A 25,405-nucleotide genomic window follows, 5' to 3' on the forward strand; every position below is an offset into this window, starting at 1 on the left:
GACGATGATCCTCCAGTACCTGAAATAGAAAATAAATAGAATTAAATTAGTCTATAAATGTCATTAATGTTGCAATTTGTCGAATACTCATCTCTTTGTGACCACCTGTTTGTATAAATGTACGTCAATTGTTGCGAATGTCAAAATAGGGCTGCCAGACTGATAGAATGTAAACATGTCTCTAGATGTTAATGTTAATGTCAATTGCCCGCAAAAATTCAAAAAACATTATTGTTGTAAGTTAAGCTTAAATGTAAATTGCCAATGTAACGGTAATAAGAAAAAGCTGAAATAAATTCCGCCAGTAGCAAATCTGGCGGGCGAGTGTGCGCAACTTGGTCGTGCACTCGCATTAAATTACATTAAAAAAAAAAAAATTAATAATAGAATTTAAGTCCACTCATACCTTTTCTCCAGTTTATGGCTCCATCGGCGAAAGCGCTTTCCTCGATGAATACCTAAGGCTGCTGTGGCGGAAGAACACTTAAATGGGCACAAGGTTGGGGGAAATCATATTTGCAGATCGGCGAGAGTCACGAGAAGCCACTACCGGAATCAAATCTAACTCTCTCCTAATTAACTCCGCACAGAAATCATAATTAATTACACATTTACAAACACGAATACTATTACTCCGTCAATCCGTTGCTTCCTCTTTTTTTTCTATTCTCTTTCTCCCGACTGTTATTTATGTTTCCTTTCCACCTCCTGGGCGAAAGGGAACAGCACAAATTCTTTTCCCCTGCTTCTGCAGGTGAAAGGTACGCGAAAGCAAAGAAAAGGCCAAACGGCCAATCTCCGACGGTGCTAGATCGACACTTTCTCTCCGCCGATCTGCTCGCGACCAAGGGACGGGCCCTCCTTATCTGCCGCGTCGCGCTCGACTACTAAAGTGCCGACGCCAACGCCTCGGGAAGCTAGCCGCTTGGGGGACCGAGCGCTCCTCAAATGTCTTCTCCCTCTGCTTCCACGCTCGCTTCTCCGATGGCTGAGCGCTTTCCTGACAATCCCAAAGGCTTAAACGCCACTTTGTTAGGCTTGCGGCTGCTGGTGTTTGCTGGCTGGCTTCCTTGGACGATCGAATCCGCACTGCTTAACTCGATTTACTAAGCGCCAAGACTACAAATGGGACAACTCTTTATTCTCCTTTAGCCCTTCTCTTCTCTTCCCGCAGCACTTACCCCAACCGGACTCAGCGCTATACGGCTTCTGACGACTGAATAGCCCACTCGCCTTCAACCAAGAATCTCGCAGTCGAATCTTGGACTTAGATATTTAGATTCCCTAGAGTTTTTCTCTTCACTAAATTCTTGGTTTTTCCTTTTCGTCGGACCGATACGCAACCGACTCAATGGACTTTCACGAGGGAATAGCCGATAGGGACGCCAACGTTCTGGCGGCAAATCCTCTAACAGGTCCCTGGATGCATTTTCAACAGAGATAGCCTGACGTTTTGACCTGTTACCGACTTTTTGGTTTTCCCTTGACCTGTCGTTCGCCTGCCACTCTGAGCACTAGATGGCGCCACAAAAACTCAGCATTCCCTGCTACAAGCGCTACACCCCGTAGATGTTATGCCGCTGCTGGCGAGGCTGTGCCGCAATCTGCTGCTGGCGGCGATTGCGTCCTCCACTGCTGCGGTGGCCAAACTCCCTATCATCGTAGCCGCCGCCGACGCCCCGCCCCATGATGCGCAGCTCCGGATCGGAATGGGCATGCCCCATGGAGGGACCCAACCCGGAGTCATTGCCCGATCGCTGTGTCATCTTCATGGATCGACGGAACGAGGGTAGCGGCTGGGAGCGGGCATACCGCTGTCCCCTCACCGACCGCTGCCTGGAGCGGGCATTCCTCGGCCGCTTGGCCGTCCGCGTGCACACATAGCAGCAGATGCGCCAGTAGAGAAAACTATGAAAGAGAGAAGTGGTGTGGAGTGGAGTCATTAGCGGCAGAGTCACGCGGCTGTGGAGATGTCAGTGCGCAGAGGCTCACCGGAATGACGTGGCCATCACATCCCCAATGTTGGACAGGCAGATGAGCATCAGCGGGATGCCGACGATGGCATAGAAATCGTTGTCACCTTGCCCCAGTCGGATTTTAAGGTCTTTTAAAGCTTTATTTAGCTGTCTCAAAGTTGAAAAGAGTAAACGTGTACATTTCCAAGTGCTGGAAACAAAAGTTTCACACCATATTTTGGGTGGCATCATTTTTACGCGCTAAAAAGTGAATTTTGAGTTTTGTGCTGTAAAATGGACACATCGAACAACGTACGCCTGCAACTTCAGCAGCAGCAGGCACGCAAATCGAATCAAAACATTCAGGTCTATGTGCGCGTTAGGTGAGTGCCCCATCTACGGGTAGTAGATCGCCCAATAAGTACGATTTCCATCCCTGCAGGCCGCTGAATGCACGCAAGCGATGCATACGCTCCGCAGAGGTTGTGGATGTGCTCAATCCACGCGAGATCCTCACACGCCACACCCTCGACTCGAAGTTGACGAAGAAGTTTACGTTTGATCGGAGCTTCGGCCCCGAGTCCAAGCAATGCGATGTCTATGCGGTGGTGGTGTCGCCCCTGATCGAAGAGGTGCTAAGCGGCTACAATTGCACGGTGTTCGCGTACGGACAGACGGGTACTGTCAAGACGCACACGATGGTGGGGAATGAGACCGCGGAGTTGAAGTCCTCTTGGGAAGATGTGAGTAGAGGGGAACCAGTTTTCTAATTCCTAGAATCGGACGAGGGAGGCGGCTCAAACGTTAATTGCTGCTCTACCTGCCTTTTGTCTTTGGCTTTTGGCCCTTTTGTAGGACTCTGATGTGGGCATCATACCGCGTGCCTTGAGTCACCTTTTCGACGAACTCCGCATGATGGAAGTTGAGTTTACGATGCGCATCTCCTACCTGGAGCTGTACAACGAGGAGCTGTGCGACCTCCTCTCCACCGATGACTCCACAAAGATACGCATCTTCGACGACAGCACAAAGAAGGGTTCGGTGATCATCCAGGGCCTCGAGGAGATCACTGTCCAGAGCAAGGACGATGTCTACAAGCTCCTGGAGAAGGGCAAGGAGCGACGCAAGACCGCGACCACCCTGATGAACGCGCAGTCCTCGCGCAGCCACACCGTCTTCTCCATAGTGGTGCACATTCGTGAGAACGGCATCGATGGCGAGGATATGCTGAAGATCGGAAAACTCAATCTGGTGGATCTGGCGGGCAGCGAGAACGTCTACAAGGCGGGCAACGAGAAGGGGATACGCGTGCGCGAGACGGTCAAAATCAACCAGAGCCTCCTGACGCTGGGCCGTGTGATTACCGCTCTGGTGGATCGGGCCCCCATGTCCCGTACCGCGAATCGAAGCTGACTCGCCTGCTGCAGGAGTCGCTGGGCGGCCGGACAAAGACCTCGATCATTGCCACCATCTCGCCAGGGCACAAGGACATTGACGATACACTCAGCACGCTGGAGTACGCGCATCGGGCGAAGAATATCCAGAATAAGCCAGAAGTGAATCAGAAGCTAACCAAGAAAACGGTCCTCAAGGAGTACAGCGGCAGCCTGAGTCTCTATTTGGAGCAGCAGGCGGCCTCCAAGCAGCATCTGAGCCAGGAATTGGGTGAGCCACGACCAAAAGCTCTCCCTGTGCCAGTTTTCACCTTATGTCTGTTCTATTCTGTTCAGTACCCGTCTGTCCGTACGCGAACACCGTGCAATTGTAGCCGCTTAGCACCTCTTCGATCAGGGGCGACACCACCACCGCATAGACATCGCATTGCTTGGACTCGGGGCCGAAGCTCCGATCAAACGTAAACTTCTTCGTCAATTTCGAGTCGAGGGTGTGGCGTGTGAGGATCTCGCGTGGATTGAGCACATCCACAACCTCTGCGGAGCGTATGCATCGCTCGCGTGCATTCAGCGGCCTGCAGGGATGGAAATCGTACTTATTGGGCGATCTACTACCCGTAGATGGGGCACTCACCTAACGCGCACATAGACCTGAATGTTTTGATTCGATTTGCGTGCCTGCTGCTGCTGAAAATTCACTTTTTAACGCGTAAAAATGATGCCACCCAAAATATGGTGTGAAACTTTTGTTTCCAGCACTTGGAAATGTACACGTTTACTCTTTTCAACTTTGTGACAGCTAAATAAAGCTTTAAAAGACCTTAAAATCCGACTGGGGCAAGGTGACAACGATTTCTATGCCATCGTCGGCATCCCGCTGATGCTCATCTGCCTGTCCAACATTGGGGATGTGATTTTTTGATTTGTAAACTTGCTCAGGGCACTTAGTGTGACCCTGAAGCGTACTTTATTAATGTTCTTATTACTTTTTTTTTTTTTTTTGGTTTTAAATCATCTCAAGGATGATCGGAATTTTGATCGTAGCACTGAAGCCACATTGATCAGATACTGGTGATGTAGTTTGGCGAGTTTGACAGGTCGGTATATAAAAAAAAAGAGGAAAATTACTTAACTGTTTTACAAAATAAACTGAAATTACTTTATAACATGATGAAGAAAAAAGGGGTCAAAAGTTTAAGTCAGCAGTTTTGATGAAGATTGCCAGCTCTCTGAGATGTAGCGGCTCTTTTTATACCCGATACTCAAAATGAGTATTGGGGTATATTAGATTTGTGGTAAAAGTGGATGTGTGTAACGTCCAGAAGGAATCGTTTCCGACCCCATAAAGTATATATATTCTTGATCAGCATCAACAGCCGAGTCGATTGAGCCCTGTCTGTCTGTCCGTCTGTCCGTCCGTCCGTCCGTCCGTCCGTCCGTCTGTCCGTCCGTCCGTCCGTCCCCTTCAGCGCCTAGTGCTCAAAGACTATAAGAGCTAGAGCAACGATGCTTTGGATCCAGACATCTGTGATATGTCACTGCTACAAAAATATTTCAAAACTTTGCCCCGCCCACTTCCGCCCCCACAAAGGACGAAAATCTGTGGCATCCACATTTTTTAAGATACGATAAAACCAAAAATGCAGAATCGTAGAAGATGATTATATGTTCTAGAGTGTAAAATCTCAACCAGATCGTATAATTATTATAGCCAGAATCAAGAAAACAATTTCATTCTCTCTCGCTCTGTCTCTCTCTAACACACAGGTTTCATGGTCGGCTTTGCCAATTGCAAAATATGAGTTCAAGGATCTCAGAACCTATAAGAGCCAGAGCAACCAAATTTGGTATCCACACTCCTGTGATATCTGACCTTGACCGTTTTGTGTCGAAATTTCGCCACACCCCTTCCGCCCCGCAAAGGACGAAAATCTGGGGCATCCACAAATCTCAGAGACTATTAAGGCTAGAGTAACCAAATTTGGTATCCGAACTTCTGTTAGATCTCACTATACAACGTATATCTCAGAATTTCGCCCCACCCCCTACCGCCCCCACAAAGAACGAAAATCTGTTGCATCCACAATATTGCACATTCGAGAAAACTAAAAACGCAGAATCATAGATAATGACTATATCTATCAGATTGCTGAATCTCGATCAGATCGGATCATTTTTGTAGCCAAAAGCAAGAAATCAATTTGCAGTGGCCACGCAGCGCCCGACGTCACGCTCAGACTGATTTTCTGTCTCTCTCGCACGCACTCTTTGTCGTGTGGTTCAATATTAGCGGCGTCTGCCGCAGGAGAGACATACTGACTTTGTATCGGGTATAACTGTAGAGTTGCGGTGTACGCAGCAACTCACAACGTTCCCCCTCGTTTTTATTAATAATTGATGTAAATTGTTATAATATTTAACGATTTTGAATTTCCTTCTGAGCCCGGCAAATCTTTGGCAATCGAAGATCAGGTGTTCGGCATATTCAGTTACATTGCACGTTTCGCAGATATTTGAGTCAATTGCTTTGATTCTGTGTAGGAAGACTTTGTCGTATGTGTGTCCCGTCATAAGTCTGTTAATGGTCTTGATGCTTTTAGCATTCCATTTAAGAGAAAAATGCCAGGGTTTACTGGGTATGTCTGGAAATATGTCTATGAGGCTGGATCCCTTCGTCCTACACTTCGTCCTGTAGTCCTCATACCATTTGTATACTAAAAAGTTCCTAATTTCTCTTTGAGCCTCCTTGTAGCTGTATTTTATATTTATTGTAAACCCCTCACTTGTAGCAGCCTTTGCTGCTATGTCAGTCTTTTCGTTGATGGCCACACCCTTGTGACCAGGGACCCATAGAATGTCAAGTTTCTGAATGTCTGATTGGTTAATTATGTTGTGAATAGGTACACTAGGTTCACTAGGTACGAGTCCGTATTCTTATTTTTAATTAATTTAATAGCTCCTAATCCATCACTTAAAATCAAAGCCTTTTTGTAATTATATTTAAGACATAGTTCGCAGGCCTTTTTAAGGCCTACGAGTTCGGCACCTACTGAGGATAATCTGTTTTCTATTTTGTACTTGTGGATATTTCCACTAGGCCATTCTACTATTCCTATGCCACATGTACTTTCTGTAACTGAGGCATCTGTTGATAGAATGTTCCAGTCGTCCTTTCTGTACTTGTTCAGAATCTCATAAAATATAGTTTTTATACCCGATACTCAAAATGAGTATTGGGGTATATTAGATTTGTGGTAAAAGTGGATGTGTGTAACGTCCAGAAGGAATCGTTTCCGACCCCATAAAGTATATATATTCTTGATCAGCATCAATAGCCGAGTCGATTGAGACCTGTCTGTCTGTCCGTCTGTCCGTCCGTCCGTCCGTCCGTCCGTCAGTCCGTCCGTCCGGCCGTCCCCTTCAGCGCCTAGTGCTCAAAGACTATAAGATCTAGAGCAACGATGTTTTGGATCCAGACTTCTGTGATATGTCACTGCTACAAAAATATTTCAAAACTTCGCCCGCCCACTTCCGCCCCCACAAAGGACGAAAATCTGTGGCATCCACATTTTTAAAGATACGATAAAACCAAAAACGCAGAATCGGCGATGACCATATCTTCTACAGTGCAAGATCTGAACCAGATCGTATAATTATTATAGCCAGAATCAAGAAAACAATTTCATTCTTTCTCGCTCTGTCTCTCTCTAACACACAGGTTTCATGGTCGGCTTTGCCAATTGCAAAATATGAGTTCAAGGATCTCAGAACCTATAAGAGCCAGAGCAACCAAATTTGGTATCCACACTCCTGTGATATCTGACCTTGACCGTTTTGTGTCGAAATTTCGCCACACCCCCTTCCGCCCCCGCAAAGGACGAAAATCTGGGGCATCCACAAATCTCAGAGACTATTAAGGCTAGAGTAACCAAATTTGGTATCCGAACTTCTGTTAGATCTCACTATAAAACGTATATCTCAGAATTTCGCCCCACACCCTTCCGCCCCCACAAAGAACGAAAATCTGTTGCATCCACAATATTGCACATTCGAGAAAACTAAAAACGCAGAATCATAGATAATGACTATATCTATCAGATTGCTGAATCTCGATCAGATCGGATCATTTTTGTAGCCAAAAGCAAGAAATCAATTTGCAGTGGCCACGCAGCGCCCGACGTCACGCTCAGACTGATTTTCTGTCTCTCTCGCACGCACTCTTTGTCGTGTGGTTCAATATTAGCGGCGTCTGCCGCAGGAGAGCCATACTGACTTAGTATCGGGTATAACTGTAGAGTTGCGGTGTACGCAGCAACTCACAACGTTCCCCCTCGTTTTTATTAATAATTGATGTAAATTGTTATAATATTTAACGATTTTGAATTTCCTTCTGAGCCCGGCAAATCTTTGGCAATCGAAGATCAGGTGTTCGGCATATTCAGTTACATTGCACGTTTCGCAGATATTTGAGTCAATTGCTTTGATTCTGTGTAGGAAGACTTTGTCGTATGTGTGTCCCGTCATAAGTCTGTTAATGGTCTTGATGCTTTTAGCATTCCATTTAAGAGAAAAATGCCAGGGTTTACTGGGTATGTCTGGAAATATGTCTATGAGGCTGGATCCCTTCGTCCTACACTTCGTCCTGTAGTCCTCATACCATTTGTATACTAAAAAGTTCCTAATTTCTCTTTGAGCCTCCTTGTAGCTGTATTTTATATTTATTGTAAACCCCTCACTTGTAGCAGCCTTTGCTGCTATGTCAGTCTTTTCGTTGATGGCCACACCCTTGTGACCAGGGACCCATAGAATGTCAAGTTTCTGAATGTCTGATTGGTTAATTATGTTGTGAATAGGTACACTAGGTTCACTAGGTACGAGTCCGTATTCTTATTTTTAATTAAATTAATAGCTCCTAATCCATCACTTAAAATCAAAGCCTTTTTGTAATTATATTTAAGACATAGTTCGCAGGCCTTTTTAAGGCCTACGAGTTCGGCACCTACTGAGGATAATCTGTTTTCTATTTTGTACTTGTGGATATTTCCACTAGGCCATTCTACTATTCCTACGCCACATGTACTTTCTGTAACTGAGGCATCTGTTGATAGAATGTTCCAGTCGTCCTTTCTGTACTTGTTCAGAATCTCATAAAATATAGTTTTTATACCCGATACTCAAAATGAGTATTGGGGTATATTAGATTTGTGGTAAAAGTGGATGTGTGTAACGTCCAGAAGGAATCGTTTCCGACCCCATAAAGTATATATATTCTTGATCAGCATCAATAGCCGAGTCGATTGAGACCTGTCTGTCTGTCCGTCTGTCCGTCCGTCCGTCCGTCCGTCCGTCAGTCCGTCCGTCCGTCCGTCCCCTTCAGCGCCTAGTGCTCAAAGACTATAAGATCTAGAGCAACGATGTTTTGGATCCAGACTTCTGTGATATGTCACTGCTACAAAAATATTTCAAAACTTCGCCCGCCCACTTCCGCCTCCACAAAGGACGAAAATCTGTGGCATCCACATTTTTAAAGATACGATAAAACCAAAAACGCAGAATCGGCGATGACCATATCTTCTACAGTGCAAGATCTGAACCAGATCGTATAATGATTATAGCCAGAATCAAGAAAACAATTTCATTCTTTCTCGCTCTGTCTCTCTCTAACACACAGGTTTCATGGTCGGCTTTGCCAATTGCAAAATATGAGTTCAAGGATCTCAGAACCTATAAGAGCCAGAGCAACCAAATTTGGTATCCACACTCCTGTGATATCGGACCTTGACCGTTTCGTGTCCAAATTTCGCCACACCCCCTTCCGCCCCCGCAAAGGACGAAAATCTGGGGCATCCACAAATCTCAGAGACTATAAAGGCTAGAGTAACCAAATTTGGTATCCGCACTTCTGATAGATCTCACTATAAAACGTTTATCTCAGAATTTCGCCACACCCCCTTCCGCCCCACAAAAGACGAAAATCTGTTGCATCCACAAGATTGCACATTCGAGAAAACTAAAAACGCAGAATCATAGATAATGACCATATCTATCAGATTGCTGAATCTGGATCAGATCGGATCATTTTTGTAGCCAAAAGCAAGAAATCAATTTTCAGTGGCTACGCAGCGCCCGACGTCACGCTCAGACTGATTTTCTGTCTCTCTCACACGCACTCTTTTTCGTGTGGTTCAATATTAGCGGCGTCTGCCGGAGGAGAGCCATACTGACTTAGTATCGGGTATAACTGTAGAGTTGCGGTGTCCGCAGCAACTCACAACGTTCCCCCTCGTTATTTCTTCATTCGAGTATTCTTCTTTACCCTTAGTTAAAAATTTATCTAATACATGGATTTTGTTACATGTGTTAACACTATCACATTCTTGAGTGTTTACAAAGATGGAATTAAATTCTTTTAAAGCAAATCCCATATCCCCCAAATTCAAAACCATCACCAACAATCAAACCAGCAACAACATCAGCGGACAACCCCTGCCCCCGCCCCTGCCCCTGCCCCTGCCACTGCCAATGCTCCTCTACCTCACTCACCTGCAAATTCAACTAATAGTTGCGGCACAGGAACCCACAGCAGCAGCGGCGGCGGCGTTGGGCTGCTCCACCTGCCCTCCCTGAGTATGCCCAATGCCAGACAAATTCGGATGCTGCAGCGACAGCACCAACCAACGACAATTATTCCCCCCCCCCCCCCCCCCCCCCCCCCCCCCCCCCCCCCCCCCCCCCCCCCCCCCATCATTCTGCCAGCTGTCCCCGACATTATACCCATTCTGGACAAGCTGCAGAATGACCCGAGGGTGGGCAACAGTAGCTATCACACCAAGCTCATCAGCCGCAATGGTGTCCGTATCCAGGCCCGCGACATGGCTACGTCGGCTACCAGGGATGCCATCATGGCAATCCTGGGCGATGGCGGCGGCAACGAGGCGATGACTGGCCACTACACACACAAGCACAAGAGTGACCGTGGGCTACGGATCGTCGTGCGAGATCTCCACCACTCCACAAGCACCCAACTAATAACAAATCAGATGGCCGAACTGGGCTATTCAGTTAAATTTATTAGAGCCATTAAAGCGAGATCCGATGGACAGCCACTCGACCAGTTCGAGTTGGAGATAGCCCCCACGCCGGATGAAAGCCAGCACGATGTCCTCCAATTAACCCAGCTGGACAACCAGTTGGTGATCGTTGAGAGGCAGGCCAAGCCGGTGGACCCAGCCCAGTGCCACAGATGTCAGGCTTTTGGGCACACCCGCACCTACTGCAGGCGTTCATTCGTCTGTATGAAGTGTGCGGGTGCCCACGCGTCCACGGCATGTGCCAAGCCAAGGGCAGACGCCCCTAAATGCGCCAATTGCCAGGGCGCCCACATTAGCGCCTACAAGGGATGTCCGGCATTCAAGGCAGCAAGGGGCCGCCTTCTGTCGCACCGAGTGGCCATGCAGGAGTTGCGTCGCAAGCGCAGCTCGCTTCTGCAGCCATTGCCAGAGCAGCAGCCACCAGCAAAAACAACACCAGCACATCCAGGGCGCCGACAGCAGCAGCAACAGCCAGCTCAAACGCCAGCCAATCCCTGGCGCGGACAGCAGCAGCAGGCAGCATGGACGCCACTCAATGTCTCCTTTCCTGGGCGACGAAGAGGACAACAACATCAGCAGAAACAGAAGCAGCAGCAGCCAATACAGACAAAAAAACAGACGCCTGCTGCCTCTGGCCCACGCACTGGGCGACTACGTCCAGAGCAGCCATTGAGCCTTCCCCAGGCACAACAGCAGCAGCTACAGCAGCTGCAACAGCAGCCGCAGCGCGAACAACAACAGCGACAGCAGCAGCAGCAGCTTGCCAACATCCGCTCCCGGCAGAAGATGCAGCCGAAACGCCAATCTTTCGAGGGATCCTGCAGCCAGGCACTGTTGGAGAATACGCAGAGGATGACGCGATTGGAAAAGAGTCTGGAAGTGATGATGTCACTACTCACCTCGCTCATCCCATCCCAGGCAGTGACGGCAACTCCAGCAGTTCCAGAAAAATCGGAAAATCCACCAACAATGGCAGCAGCAACAGTGGTTGCCCCAGCTCCAGCAGCCAGGCGGTCAAAGAAACCACCACGATCACAGCCCCCACAAAAAACGTTAGGGCCAACGCCAGCCGCCATTCCAGAGACGGATCCTGAATTGGATGAAGAAAATGATGACGATGAGATGTGGACAGATGACGACTCCATGGATGACATTAAGGCCTACGCCCGCATCATGAGGTACCATCTTGACAACCAGATATCCTGGAACGCTGTGTACTAATTGGACACATCTCTGCCACTGCATTGGATTAAATGACAAATGCATCTCCCCCGCATGCCACAACAAAAACGAACAACGGACGCTGCCGCCATCAAAGCCATTAAATAAAACATAAACAAATAAAAATGCTGCCATACACACTTGCAAAATCATACGGCCGGACAAATTCAAATCGAATGCAGTGCGTTGGTGATTGCTAGAATAGCCAAAAACAGACACACACACACAAACACCCATTACACTTGGGCGGCCGGACCTGTGCCGTTCGAGTTATGTGTGTCGTGTCCGCCATCGTCCTTAGTTGGTGGCCGGATCCAGTGCCATGGCATTCAGAGTGCCCTATGGCCCTGGAAAAGGAAAAATCCATCAGCCACACATACGATTAAAAAGGGCTCTCAAAATACTTACCGCCAGCCATTCAGACACACACACACAAACATCCATTACACTTGTGCGGCCGGACCTGTGCCGTTTGAGTAGGTGTGTCATGTCCGCCATCGTCCTTAGTTGGTGGCCGGATCCAGTGCCATGGCATACAGAGTGCCCTATGGTCCTGGAAAAGGAAAAATCCATCAGCCACACATATGATTAAAAAGGGCTCTCAAAATACTTACTGCCAGCCATTCAGACACACACACACAAACATCCATTACACTTGGGCGGCCGGACCTGTGCCGTTCGAGTTATGTGTGTCGTGTCCGCCATCGTCCTTAGTTGGTGGCCGGATCCAGTGCCATGGCATTCAGAGTGCCCTATGGTCCTGGAAAAGGAAAAATCCAGCAGCCACACATACGATTAAAAAGGGCTCTCAAAATACTTACCGCCAGCCATTCAGACCCACACACACAAACATCCATTACACTTGGGCGGCCGGACCTGTGCCGTTCGAGTAGGTGTGTCGTGTCCGCCATCGTCCTTAGTTGGTGGCCGGATCCAGTGCCATGGCATTCAGAGTGCCCTATGGTCCTGGAAAAGGAAAAATCCATCAGCCACACATACGATTAAAAAGGGCTCTCAAAATACTTACCGCCAGCCATTCAGACACACACACACAAACACCCATTACACTTGGGCGGCCGGACCTGTGCCGTTCGAGTAGGTGTGTCGTTGTCCGCCATTGCCCACAGCTGGTGGCCGGACCAGTGCCACTCGCTCTACACTAGGGCCACAATTGCCGGCGAACACACATACACTCACATCCATTTCATTTTGGCGGCCGGACCCGTGTCGCCACAGTAATATGTGTGCCGTCTACTCCTGGCTCCCAGCTGGTGGCCGGACCAGTGCCACTGGTTCTCCAAGAGGGCAGCCACAGCCACAACGACGACGAGGTGCTAATTGCACCTACTTCTGACGACTTCGGATGACGCCAATTTCGTCGACCAGGGGGGACGACGGGGTCGGCCGATATGCAACGCAATGTCTTTACAAGCATTGTGTTTTGCTATGCCGGCCGATGCTCCGCTGTTTCTTGTCTTCCCTGTAATTATAAGAAAGATATAGACATTATTTTAAATTGTTATGTTTATTGTAATATTGTAAACGTAAATCAATTGAACCTGTTTTGTCTAGTCTTTGTTCCAGTGTAGTATCTCTTTTATTACCTGTTTTTCTGTCGTGTTCACTCCAGTCTACTACTTATCTGTATTGTTATTTCTGCAAGTGCTTGTCTCTTTTTTATTTAGTGTATTTCCTCTTATTTTCCACGCAAAGCACCTGCATTGTTTACCTTTTTCTCTTTATCTATTCCTCAATTGACTACGTGTTGCAACACTGCACTTTCTGAATTTTCGATCTCATTTCTCATTTCTCAGCAGCGGCGCAGAGTCGGGACCTTGACTCTAGGGAGACCCCCAAGAGGGTTCGGGACCCAGCCAGCCCGGGAAGATCCCAGAGGCAAACGCCGCCCAAGAAGAGCAAGGCCCACCAGGAGGCTACCTGCCTTGAGAACCTCTCGGAGCTGGGAAAAATCCTTGATGAGGTTCAGACCAGGATGATGGACAAAAATACGCGCCACATCAACATGGCCACCAGAGCACTGTTCGTGCGCATGAAGGAGCTGCACTCGAACATCATCGAATCGAGCCAAGAGGCTGCAGCGGGTAGAAGCGCGCTGCAGGAAGGCTCCGACGCCCAAGGCCTGTGCCCGAAATGCTCACAGAGCACGCGCAGCGCAGACAAGGAGCAGCAGACAATGACCGTCTGGAGGAAAGATGCCGCAGCGCAAACCGAACCGTGGCGTAAACTTAGCCAGCCATCCGTGGCCGAAGGTATAATGGGGGAGCCGGGAACCCCACCTACGCGCCCAAGGCAGCGAAAAGGAGCGTCTGTGCGCGCAATGACGGAAGACTCGAAGGTGGTCATATTGGAGATACGGGACATCGACTCCCTCGCGACGGAGCAGGAGATCTGTGCCGCTCTAACTCGCCAATTCAACATTGACGAGGGTCGAGTAAGAGTCCGCAGTCTGCGCCGCGGTTACGCGGAGGCTCAGCTGGCGGTGGTCAGCTTGCCCTTCTCCCTGGGCCAAGCGGTCCTGAAAGGCGGCAAGGTGAGGATCGGATGGACCATATGTAGGATCCGGGAAAGAGATGGACTCCCAAGGTGCTACCGGTGCTGCTGAATCACTCGGTGCGCGAGCTTGGCTCTGAGGTGGCACTCCTCAGCGAGCCACATAAGGTGGGCAGTAGCAGCGATTGGGCCACGGACCTTACTGGCAAAGCGGCCCTGTGGCTCTGTGGCGTCGACGCGCCACAATTGCGCGACACCAAGTCGGCGGACGGGTTCGTCCGAGGGTATGTAGGCGGCATATGGTTCTACAGCTGGAGCTTCTACTGGAGACTTTCAGCCGCATTATGGACGAGCTGAGCTGCGATCTGCGAGGACGGAACAACGTCGTAGTCGGAGGCGACTTCAACGCCTGGGCCCTGGAATGGGGGTCCTCCCGTACAAACGCCAGAGGCCGCACGGTGTTGGAGGCTTTTGCCTCTCTGGACGTCGTCCTTCTGAACGAAGGGTCCCAACAAACTTTCAGCAGGGCAGGTGTAGGGTCGATCATCGATCTCACCTATGCCAGCAGCCCGCTGGCCCGGCACGCCCGATGGAGGATCAGCGTCTTATATACTGCCAGCGACCACGAGGCCATACTATGCACCCTGGGCACCCTTGCCCGATCGAGAGGTACCCCGTTCCGGCATGGGAAGGCGTACCGCCAGGACACGCTGAGGGCCCAAGCCTTCGCAAGCGCCCTTGAGAGCTACTCTGCAAACGATGCAGACGGAGCCAAGGATATGGCGACCAAATTGGCGGACGCAATCGAAGGCGCCTGCGACCAGAGCATGCTACCGAGAGGGACGTTCCGGAAGCACAAGGATCCAGTTTTCTGGTGGAGCGAAGCGATTGCGGTTCTCCGTAGAACCTGCCACCGGGCCAGAAGGCTGCTCCAGCGAGCCAGAGGCACACCGCGCTTGGCCCGATGCAGCGAGACCTACAAAGCGGCGAGGAAGGATCTGAAGACCGCCATAAGGAACAGCAAGAGGGAATGCTTCCTTAAGCTGTGTGATGCCGCCGAAGAGGACCCCTGGGGAGGCGCGTACAGGATGGTGGTGAAGAGACTGAACGCGGGCAGTAAAGCTCCAACACATCCAGAGGCACTGGAGGGTATAGTCAGGGCACTGTTTCCTCGAGGACGGAAGATTGCTAGCTCCCTGCGGTTCGAGCATAGCCCGAGCGACATCTGAGAGGTTACGGAAGCCGAGGTGTTGCAGGCAGGCAGAAACCTGATACCTAGGAAGGCTCCGGGTCCGGATGCGATCCCCAACAGCGCGTTGAAGCTGGCACTTCTTCTACTCCCGAGGGAAGTTGCGGGCCTTTTCAACAAATGCCTCCAGGAGGGGACGTTCCCCGAGAGGTGGAAAAGGCAACGGCTGCTACTATTAACCAAGCCGGGCAAGCCGCCAGGGGTGGCCTCTTCCTACAGGCCCATCTGCCTTCTGGACTCCATGGGAAAAGTCTTCGAAAGGGTGATCGGTGCGAGGCTGAGCGCAGCCATCGAAGCAGCAGGCGGTCTCTCCCAGACCCAATACGGGTTCAGGAAAGGGAGGTCGACGCTGGACGCCATCTTGAGGGTCGTACAAACGGCGGAGGAAGCCATTGCTGGGACTAGGTGGAGAGGCAGAACCAAGTCCTATTGTCTGGTGGTGACACTGGACATAAGGAACGCCTTCAACTCGGCCAACTGGACTTGGACGCTGGAGGCACTGAGGTCCTTCAACATCCCGGGCTACCTACTGAATATAGCGCGCAGCTATTTCAGCAATAGGGTGCTGACAATGGACACATGTCAAGGCTCTAGGGCATACGAAGTCTCAGCCGGAGTCCCGCAGGGCTCCGTTTTGGGACCTCTGCTCTGGAACGCCATGTACGACGGGGTCCTACGGCTCCCGATGCCAGCCAACACTAACCTGGTGGGTTTCGCTGACGACGTCGCAATAGTGGCGGTAGCGAAGGAACTTGCCGCAGTGGAGGAGCTTGCCAACGTCGCCATACAAGCCGTCGAGGCGTGTCTAGCCGCCGCGGGGCTGGAGCTGGCGGCCCAAAAAACGGAGGCGGTCCTGATATCCAGCCGTAAAGTGGTCGAGACCGCCAGAGTTCAGGTTGGTGGGACCGCGATCGAATCGCAGAGGTCCATCAAGTACCTTGGAGTCCTCATCGACACGCGGCTGTCCTTCAAAGAGCATCTGGAATACGTCCACACGAAGGCCGGTGGGACCGCGGGAGCGCTATCCAGGATGCTGCTAAACACCAGAGGGCCAAAGCAGGCAACGAGGAAACTGCTGACGAGCGTCGACGTCGCAGATGCTCTACGCCGCACCGGTGTTGGCAGAAGCCGCGAAGGTGAGGAGCTACATGCGAGGTGTGGAGGCAACGTACAGACTGTGCGCCATTAGGATCGCGTGCTCGTTCCGGACCATCTCAGACGAAGCCGCGTTAGTCATTGCCGGGCAAGTTCCGCTCAGGGAGCTGATAAGGGAGAGGAAGGAGATCTATGATGCCATGACGGACAGTGCAGCCGAGGTACGCTCCAAAGCAGAAATTAAGGACGCCGCCAGAAGGACCAGCATAGACAGATGGCAGACTCGATGGGACCACTCACCCAAAGGCCGATCGACCCACACCCTCATCCGAAGCATAGCATGCTGGGTTGAAAGGAAGCACGGCCAGGTGGATTTCTACCTTACCCAGGCACTGAGCGGACATGGCTGCTTCCGCGGCTACCTCAAGCGCTTCGGCCACGAGACAGAGGACTGGTGCCCCGAGTGTGGCACAGGCATAGAGGAGGACGCTCGCCACGTCCTCTTCGACCGCCACAGGTTTGACCTCGAGCGTCAGACATTGGAGTCATCAGCAGGGTCTAGGGTCAGCACCGAGACTCTGGTGCCGCTGATGCTGGCAGACCCGAAGGTGTGGGAAGCGGCCGCGGAGTTCGCCTCTAGCGTGATGCGAACGCTTAGGTCCTTGGAGAGAAGGCGGAAGGAGCAGACGGAGTAGGTGCCCACGCCACTGCGAAGCAATGCTTTGCGGCAGTACCGCAGTCCGCGGGGCCCCTAGTCCCAGCATACTCTTGTCCGTTAAATTAAGTTAAATATAAATTGTACAGTAGATATTATAGATAAAATAAATAAGTATATGAATATAAAAAAAAAAAACTTGACACACTATTATTCATTTCGCGCCGCTCTGACGCGAAATGCTTTGACGAGTCCCCCTCCCACCTCTTGACAATTCGTACTTTTGGAGCCTTTTGCCCCGATCGTGGAGTGGTCTCGAGTCTGGGTCTCTGTCCAAATGAAAAGTCGTGTCGTGAACGTTGTGGAGTCGAGACGTGTCTGAGGTTTAGTCCATCCGTCAAAGTGCCGAATATTTTGTCTTTACCTTTTTCCCTTCCGCCCCCCCCCCCCCCCCTCCGCAGGCTTCGGGCCTAGTCGAGGTTACAAGTGTTTCGTTGCTGCAGATTATATGTTTGTAAATTATTGTGCCATCAAATGTACTAGTGTGTTTGAGTGTCGTTTAAAGTTGAATAGTAAAACAAACACAAAAATGTACATAAATTAAATTAAGACATATACTGCCCACAAACTTATAATAAAGCAACGCTGGCGGCTCACACCCCAGCCTCTCAGCCCCTCCCCTGTGGAGCACTAAGAGCCCTCAACCCAAAGCGGGTATATATTGAAAAAAAAACGAGGTGGAACGTTGTGAGTTGCTGCGGACACCGCAACTCTACAGTTATACCCGATACTAAGTCAGTATGGCTCTCCTCCGGCAGACGCCGCTAATATTAAACGACACGACAAAGAGTGCGTGCGAGAGAGACAGAAAATCAGTCTGAGCGTGACGTCGGGGGCTGCGTAGCCACTGCAAATTGATTTGTTCCTTTTGGCTACAAAAATGATCCGATCTGATTCAGATTCAGCAATCTGATAGATATGGTCATTATCTATGATTCTGCGTTTTTAGTTTTCTCGAATCTGCAATATTGTGGATGCAACAGATTTTCGTCCTTTGTGGGGGCGGAAGGGGGTGGGGCGAAATTCGGAGATATACGTTTTATAGTGAGATCTAACAGAAGTGCGGATACCAAATTTGGTTACTCTAGCCTTAATAGTCTCTGAGATTTGTGGATGCCCCAGATTTTCGTCCTTTGCGGGGGCGGAAGGGGGTGTGGCGAAATTTGGACACGAAACGGTCAAGGTCCGATATCACAGGAGTGTGGATACGAAATTTGGTTGCTCTGGCTCTTATAGGTTCTGAGATCCTTGAACTCATATTTTGCAATTGGCAAAACCGACCATGAAACCTGTGTGTTAGAGAGAGACAGAGCGAGAAAGAATGAAATTGTTTTCTTGATTCTGGCTATAATAATTATACGATCTGGTTCAGATTTTGCACTCTAGAAGATATAGTCATTGTAGTGGTCGCTTGTCGGGCGGATAGGAAAGCATATTTGTGTTCTTCGCCTGAAAGTATGCCCGATGGTATTTGTACAATTTATATATTTATGTATATAATATATATATAAATATATTTATATATATTGTATTATTTATACAAGTATATATCACACCTCACCGAGATACTTATTAATTATTAAGTTTAGTCCCCATAGTTAGTGTATAGTTAGGTTGGCTTAATTTCTTGTTGTGGTGTTACATGTTAAATGTTCCTGGTCGTGTGAGGGCTAGCGCCATCTAGGGTTGACATTAAGAATATGCTTAAAAACGAACAAAAAATCTCCCCACCATTTCCATAACCATTCAAGGTGAATGGCGAAGGATCGTGCAAAGGCAGATCCGGAGAACAAAATTTTTGTTGGTCAGTAGATCCGCCCAAATCTTTCTTTCTCCTCGTGGCCGTACTAGCATTCAGTTGCGCGGTGAGAAAAAAAAATAATATAAATAAAATTAAACCGCCGTAAATAACCGTGGTGTGAAACCAAAGTGCACTCGATCGGGAAAAAAGAACCCAAGAAAGCAGATTGGGCTCTAATCGAAAACGTGAGTACCGGCCTTCGACAGTGCTAGGAGCCTCGAAGTTAGATTTTCCGACTTTTTCTGTAGTTTCCGCTTGGAGGTGAGCAGCCCCAACACAAAAAAAAAAAAAAAAAACACCTGGAGAAAGAAGGAATTAGCACCTCAACCCCATCCCCCTATTTTCGCAGTGCCAGTTCCAACCGGGTAAATATGTGCATGGAGTAACTGTTAGAAAAAGTAGCCTGATCAGTATTTTCAAATTCCACATTAGAATCGGCACTTAGTTTGGGAATTATCCAAAAGCTGCAGCCCGAGCTTTAAGCCCCCGCACTACGAACCAGCTGATCCACCAAGTCGCAGGCAGTGAACTTTGGCTGCGCGAGACGAGGACAGCCGTCTGAACGGGCTTAGTGCGGCGAAGTGGCGTAACCGTTTCGCATTCAAAACCGGGCCAAGAAACGGAAACCGGTGCTGGCAGTCAGCATAGGCCCGAAGCCGCTTAAATGTTCCTACCGGGCGGGAAAAAATAGTGCACCACGTGTGTACATAACCTCCCGGCGACCCCTAGTGGTATCGCCTCTCTTGTTCTTCTCGTGATTCGGCCTAGCTGTTCCAAACGTTTATTTAAAGTGCAGTGGAGGCCAGCGTTTGTCTTATGTGCACGTTAGTGTCATTATGTAGGCTGAATGAAAACTGTAAGAGATGTGCTCACATACATATGTATACACCGCCCACTGAAATCCACTGAGGCCAGTAAGATCCCACCGTGACTCGCATTCCCTTGAACCTCGCAGTCCGTTGATATGTCTGTTTTTGTGTAGTTGGATATACTTAGTGTTAATTGTAGACAGTAAAAAAAAAACAGAAAAAAAAACCCACCAGCACATGGAAAGTTTGAAAATGCATTTGATAAAAGCTTAAAAGTTTGAGCTTAAAAGCGTCCGCTCGGCCGGGTCCCCTCCGCGAGCTTATGCCATGCAGCACGCGCTGTACGATTTTGTTTTTGGTTTGCAGGTAAAAGTTTAATGCACCCACACACAGCCACACGCCCAGCTACGAAAGATCTTTCGCCGCGGGAACACAAACAAAAACTGAGTGAGCTTTATAATATACCAACAACATTACATTTTATTACCTCCCAAAATTCCGCGAGCGTGGCAAAAGCTTCGTTCTTTTTTGCTAGAGCTGTTTGTCGGTCGTTGACCTCACACTTTTAAAGTAGTCACAGCTGATTGGCCTTCTGCCTTTACAATACGCTTGGTAGAACGAATAGTATGTCCAACTACTCCCTGAAGCCGATGTGCTGGGACATGTGTACCTATATTGCGCTATAGTATTATCTTTCTATCTAAGGAAAAATCATTAGTTTATATCGCACTATAAAATATCGTATATGCACTTATAACTATTTACACTTATCGTATTTATTTATCTAAATATTCCCTAGTAATAATAGCTATATCTCTTGTGACGCTTTTCGTTCCTCCTTTTGTCCATTTATCCTTGTCTTGCAGTTCTCGGTTAGTGTTTCTTTTTTCTTGTAACATGAATATAGTATCTGAATATAGTTTCTAATAAAATGATTGTTAAGATGAATATGTGCTAGACGTTACCGCATTTGGGAGAACCATGCCGCTCTTGAGCGAAATAGGATGACCAATACCGGACACTCCAGGGATCCTGATATTATTATTGGCTCTTTCAGGATCATGGTAGGGTGGGCGTGGCACGCCTCCGTGCCAGCAAAACAGAGATGTCCGCCGCGGTGGTAGATCCCTACTCCTTCTCTGCACTATCTTTGCCCCACTATACTTTCCGTACCCCTAACGATCCTTTCCTTGTCTGTCCACCTCCCATTACCAAAAAGAGTACGCGAATTTTAATAAAATAATACCAGCAGGAGCGAAGCAACCTAACTGGAGGGTTACCCTAAAGAACCCATCCCCATTTCCGACCAGAGATCAGCCGTGGAAGCGAGCGCGTACTCCTTCTCAGTTAGCCGACCACCAGCTTCATCGTGCGAAGATTCTCTTCGTTACTCGTTACAGTAATAATTATTTTATTTGGCGCCCAACGTGGGGCCGAAAGACCTGAAGGTCAGGGTTGACGTAATTGTAAACGTTACAAAGCGGAGTTACATTAACTTATATGGTTGTGTGTGACCCCAGCCAAACTTGACCCCGAAGCAGAAAAATTGTTGAGAAAGTCCATAACACCTGCGAGCAGTGCATAGTCATGCACTGGCTTAAGACTTTTGTTCCCTGTTTCCCACCCCCCTTCCTTAAAGCCTTCCTTTTGTCCTGGAATTGGATCCTGTGATGGTGGATGCTTATTAGTTTCTGATAACGGTTAGCCCGCATCGGAGTATGATCCATAACCCTTGCTCGATGGTAAGCTGCTCTGGAATCGATAATAGCTTCACCATAGCTTTATTGCCGAGCAGTATATGCCATAGCAGTGAAATCTAGATGGATTCACTGGTATGTGGAAGTGGCTGGACACAGGGTTATTAGTGGAGTAAATCTACGACCTGCCGCTATACAGAAGCATATTAGTGAATACATTCGCCCGTATTCCTTGGAAATTGACAGGTACCTTGGGTAGCTTTGGTTCAGTTGTCACCGGAGTCAGCTAGAAGAATCAAAATTATTTTTTGTTGCCGCTCAACTCGAATCGGGGTTATTAGGGTGCCTCCGTCTTTTGTTTCTCTCTCTACTTTCTAGTGATTGGTCTATTCGTGCGCCGATTTATACAGCAGGTTATCGCCGGCCGAACGTGGTACCCCTGGTGCTGGTGCGTTTCTTCGTGCTACGTTTCCGGCCCGGACCGATAATGGCTGCGAAAAAGGTATAGGTCGTAGCACGCAGAGACTATTACAAACTCCCCGTAACCGCTTCGGTAATGTTTCCTCGATGGGCGGCTGACGAACACCGTCGTGATCCTGGTATGGGCACGCGGGCAAGAACGTCGTCCGTCCCTATGTTTAGGCGTTCGCCGCAGACAGGAAGGGGCCTAGAGCTACTACTTGGGTCACGATTGCCGAAGATACCTTTTCTTTATTTCCCCCTTTTTCGCTCTACCACGCATAGTTATTGGCAACCTTTCGGAGGGAAAGGGTTGCATGGTTTCCCCCAAAATCTCTCTATCAAAGATCGTTTTTTTTGCTTTCCCCGTTATTATTGTTTCTTTTTTTGTTAATATTTGTCTCAACTAGATTTATAGGAACGTGCTTAAAGCTAATTAATATATAGGATAACTTTACAATGCCGGTAGACCGAAGCCCGGATTATAGGATTCAGCCAAAAGAGAGCGAAACCTTTTGCTGTGTATGCACGCAAGAAGTCGAATACCCAGGCCAACTATTAGCTACCAGCTGTAACCATTATTTCCATCACACCTGCTTTAGTGCACGTTCAGGAAATAAGAAAGTCTGTCCAGTGTGCAGAACTGCGCTGAGCAAATCGACCCTTAATTTGGCAGAAGAACTAGAAGCAGCTCAAGCCTCAGGCAGCCAACCAGGGGCAGTTGCAGTGACCAGATCCCGTTCGAAAACACTTAAATCACAGCAAAACCAATTATCCGCTGCCAATATGCAGAGTGGGGTCCGAAGTGTTAGCCAACCCGAAGGGCCTAGTGTGTCCGGTCCAATGGCCGCTCCAGATCGTCCTAGAGGCCAACCGCCAAACTCTGCGGCAGCAGTGGTGTCAGCTTCAGCAGCTCGAACGGGTCTGCCAGCCACGGATGGTAGCTTGCAACAGACCATTGCGGACGCAGTGACAGCCGCACTAGCACAGCACACTCAAATGCTAGCTAACGCGATTGAAGCGGGGTTTCAAAGATTGTCGCTCCAGAATGCAGCTCCAGTTCCAACGGAAAGGGTACACCCAGCCCATAGGCAGTCCTCTCCCGTTAGGTCAAATCAATCCTTTGAGCAACTCTTTAGGTTATCCGCCAGGGAAAACGCAGCATTGCCAAACTCAGCGTCCGAGCGACCGACTAACTTGTCAGCCCCACCCGAGTCGCAGCAATCACATCAGTTGCGCGCGGATCGGATTAGCCAGATAATCGCGAACTGGAAGTTGAGATTCTCAGGGCGCTCCTCTATGTCAATAGATGATTTTTTGTATCGCGTCGAAGCTCTGACCAGCCAGACATTAGATAGCAATTTTGAATTGTTATCTCGCTACGCGAGCAACCTGTTCGAAGGAAGCGCGGGTGAATGGTACTGGAGGTATCATAAAAGCGTACCAAGAGTGCGCTGGATTGATCTCTGTATTGCTCTGAGATCGCAGTTTTCGGACGGCAGAACAGATTTAGAAATCAGAACCGCGATCACCCAGAGGAAGCAGAAAGTCAACGAACCGTTTGACAGTTTTTATGAGGCCATAGTGGCGCTTGCAGACAAGCTCGTGCGGCCGATGACCGAGCAGGCCTTGCTAGAGGTGTTGCGAGCAAATCTGCTCAATGAGATACAACATGAGATTTTATATGTGCCCATACCGAACATTGTGCAGTTGCGACAAGTGGTCCGCAAGCGTGAAAGGTTCATCGAAAATACTGCTAAGCCAATCCCGACTACTCGACGATTTGTTCCTCGCAATCAGGTGAACGAAATGTCCATCCAGACAGAAGGTCTGGCAGAAGCCGATTCGGAAGAAGCTGACGCTGTCGAAGGCATCGAATACGGAGTAACCGGGGCTACGTCAAGCTCACTCCCCCTACCTCCTGACATGATAACGACCACTATGATACCAGTACAGGACGACGATCAGGAAACGACCCCTGCGCCTAGCAAAACTCGAGACCGTAAGCGTAGGAAGCTGTTCCGCACGCAGAGTAAAAATGCGCGCAGAGCATTATTAGCCTCTGTTATTAGTAATATCACTGACCTACGACCCTACGCCAATGTCACTCTGTTTGGCAAGACGATAAGTGGATTAATGAACACAGGCGCCTCAATCAGCTGCCTTGGGGGTAAATTTGCAGAAGAGTTATCTCGAACAAACCCTGAGGTCAAACCGATGAAGTCAGCCGTGCGAACCGCAGATGGGAAAAAGCAAGTTATTCTAGATAGGATCTCCACACTCATTTGCTTGCGTGGAAATTCCAAACTAATATGCCTTTATCTTGTACCATCGTTATCGCAGGAGTTATATCTAGGAATATACTTTTGGAGAAGCTTTAATCTACTGCCGTTCTTCTTAATGAGCAAAGCGAATAACAACAGTTTGGCGGCTATAAACTTTGTCAACCCGATGCAAATACCTTTGTCGGAATTACAGCAGAAGGAACTAGTAGCGATAGTACAGATGTTCCCTTCGTTTGCCGAAAAAGGATTAGGAAAGACAAACTGGCTTACACATGACATAGAAATTTCCGAGACTCGGCCCATAAAACAACGCCACTACGCAGTGTCGCCTGCAGTCGAAAAATGTATATACGAAGAGTTGGACCGAATGTTAGGCCTTGGGGTGATTGAAGAATCAGATAGCCCGTGGTCTTCCCCGGTAGTAATTGTGCGTAAGCCAGGTAAGGTTCGCCTTTGCCTTGATAGCCGGAAAGTTAACGGAGTAACAGTCAAAAATGCTTACCCTATGCCCCTCATTGATGGCATTTTAAGTAGACTTCCAAAAGCGCAGTTCATTTCAAGCATCGATCTTAAAGATGCTTACTGGCAGATTCCGCTTACTCCAAGGGCTCGGGAGAAGACGGCTTTTGCTGTGCCTGGGAGGCCGCTATATCAATTCACGGTGATGCCGTTTGGTTTATGCAATGCCCCACAGACCATGTCCAAACTGATGGATAAAGTTATCCCACCATCTTTGCGAAATGAGATTTTCATTTATCCCGACGACTTATTGGTGATTTCGGAGTCCTTCGAGAAGCACATGTCCGTGTTGAAAGCGCTGGCCGACCGACTGTCTCAAGCTGGACTGACGATAAACGTAGAGAAGAGCAAATTTTGCCTGAAGGAAGTGAAATACCTGGGCCACGTGATAGGGTATGGGATGATACAAACGGATCCCGAAAAAGTTTCTGCTATTCGGGAGTTTCCAGTGCCACGATCGGTGAAGCAAGTGCGACGATTTTTGGGAACCACTGGATGGTACCATAAATTTATTAAAAACTATGCCGGAATTGCTGCCCCAATATCAGATACACTAAAGCAACGTCGATCGTTTGTATGGACCAACGAAGCGCAAAGGGCGTTT

The 25,405-nt window shown here is 48.8% G+C and overlaps 3 protein-coding genes across 3 annotated transcripts; 1 reads left to right on the forward strand and 2 right to left on the reverse strand.

Moving 5' to 3' along the window:
• Positions 1 to 1,556: 1,556 nt before the first annotated feature.
• On the reverse strand, positions 1,557 to 2,219 carry LOC117189262. Its single transcript, XM_033394439.1, has 2 exons — positions 1,993 to 2,219; positions 1,557 to 1,908 (listed from the first exon to the last, which is right to left on the reverse strand). The coding sequence occupies exons 1-2, from the start codon at positions 2,205 to 2,207 to the stop codon at positions 1,557 to 1,559; spliced, it is 567 nt and encodes a 188-aa protein (XP_033250330.1). The 5' UTR covers positions 2,208 to 2,219.
• On the forward strand, positions 2,156 to 3,459 carry LOC117189258 (kinesin-like protein Klp61F). Its single transcript, XM_033394437.1, has 3 exons — positions 2,156 to 2,338; positions 2,398 to 2,698; positions 2,811 to 3,459. The coding sequence occupies exons 1-3, from the start codon at positions 2,250 to 2,252 to the stop codon at positions 3,366 to 3,368; spliced, it is 948 nt and encodes a 315-aa protein (XP_033250328.1). The 5' UTR covers positions 2,156 to 2,249; the 3' UTR covers positions 3,369 to 3,459.
• Positions 3,460 to 3,656: 197 nt separating this feature from the next.
• Positions 3,657 to 10,250, reverse strand: LOC117189263 (kinesin-like protein Klp61F). Its single transcript, XM_033394440.1, has 3 exons — positions 10,179 to 10,250; positions 3,984 to 4,036; positions 3,657 to 3,924 (listed from the first exon to the last, which is right to left on the reverse strand). Exons 1-3 carry the CDS (start codon positions 10,248 to 10,250, stop codon positions 3,657 to 3,659), a joined length of 393 nt encoding a protein of 130 aa, XP_033250331.1.
• Between the last annotated feature and the right edge of the window lie 15,155 nt (positions 10,251 to 25,405).

The sequence above is a fragment of the Drosophila miranda genome (assembly GCF_003369915.1).
Source record: "Drosophila miranda strain MSH22 chromosome Y unlocalized genomic scaffold, D.miranda_PacBio2.1 Contig_Y10_pilon, whole genome shotgun sequence".
Taxonomy (NCBI): Eukaryota; Metazoa; Arthropoda; class Insecta; order Diptera; family Drosophilidae; genus Drosophila; species Drosophila miranda.

Bases quoted from the DNA above. Each gene is read 5' to 3' on its own strand.
- LOC117189263 (XM_033394440.1), bottom strand. From the start codon at position 10,250: ATGGCATCCCTGGTAGCCGACGTAGCCATGTCGCGGGCCTGGATACGG. The intron at 4,037-10,178 runs GTGTGATAGCTA...GTGAATTTTCAG, and splicing joins CATTGCGGCTGATGAGCTTG to CAGCAGCAGGCACGCAAATC. The intron at 3,925-3,983 runs GTGAGTGCCCCA...CCATCCCTGCAG, and splicing joins CAGGTCTATGTGCGCGTTAG to GCCGCTGAATGCACGCGAGC.
- LOC117189258 (XM_033394437.1), top strand. From the start codon at position 2,250: ATGGACACATCGAACAACGTACGCCTGCAACTTCAGCAGCAGCAGGCA. The intron at 2,339-2,397 runs GTGAGTGCCCCA...CCATCCCTGCAG, and splicing joins CAGGTCTATGTGCGCGTTAG to GCCGCTGAATGCACGCAAGC. The intron at 2,699-2,810 runs GTGAGTAGAGGG...GCCCTTTTGTAG, and splicing joins TGAAGTCCTCTTGGGAAGAT to GACTCTGATGTGGGCATCAT.
- LOC117189262 (XM_033394439.1), bottom strand. From the start codon at position 2,207: ATGATGCCACCCAAAATATGGTGTGAAACTTTTGTTTCCAGCACTTGG. The intron at 1,909-1,992 runs GTGAGCCTCTGC...TCTCTTTCATAG, and splicing joins GTGATGGCCACGTCATTCCG to TTTTCTCTACTGGCGCATCT.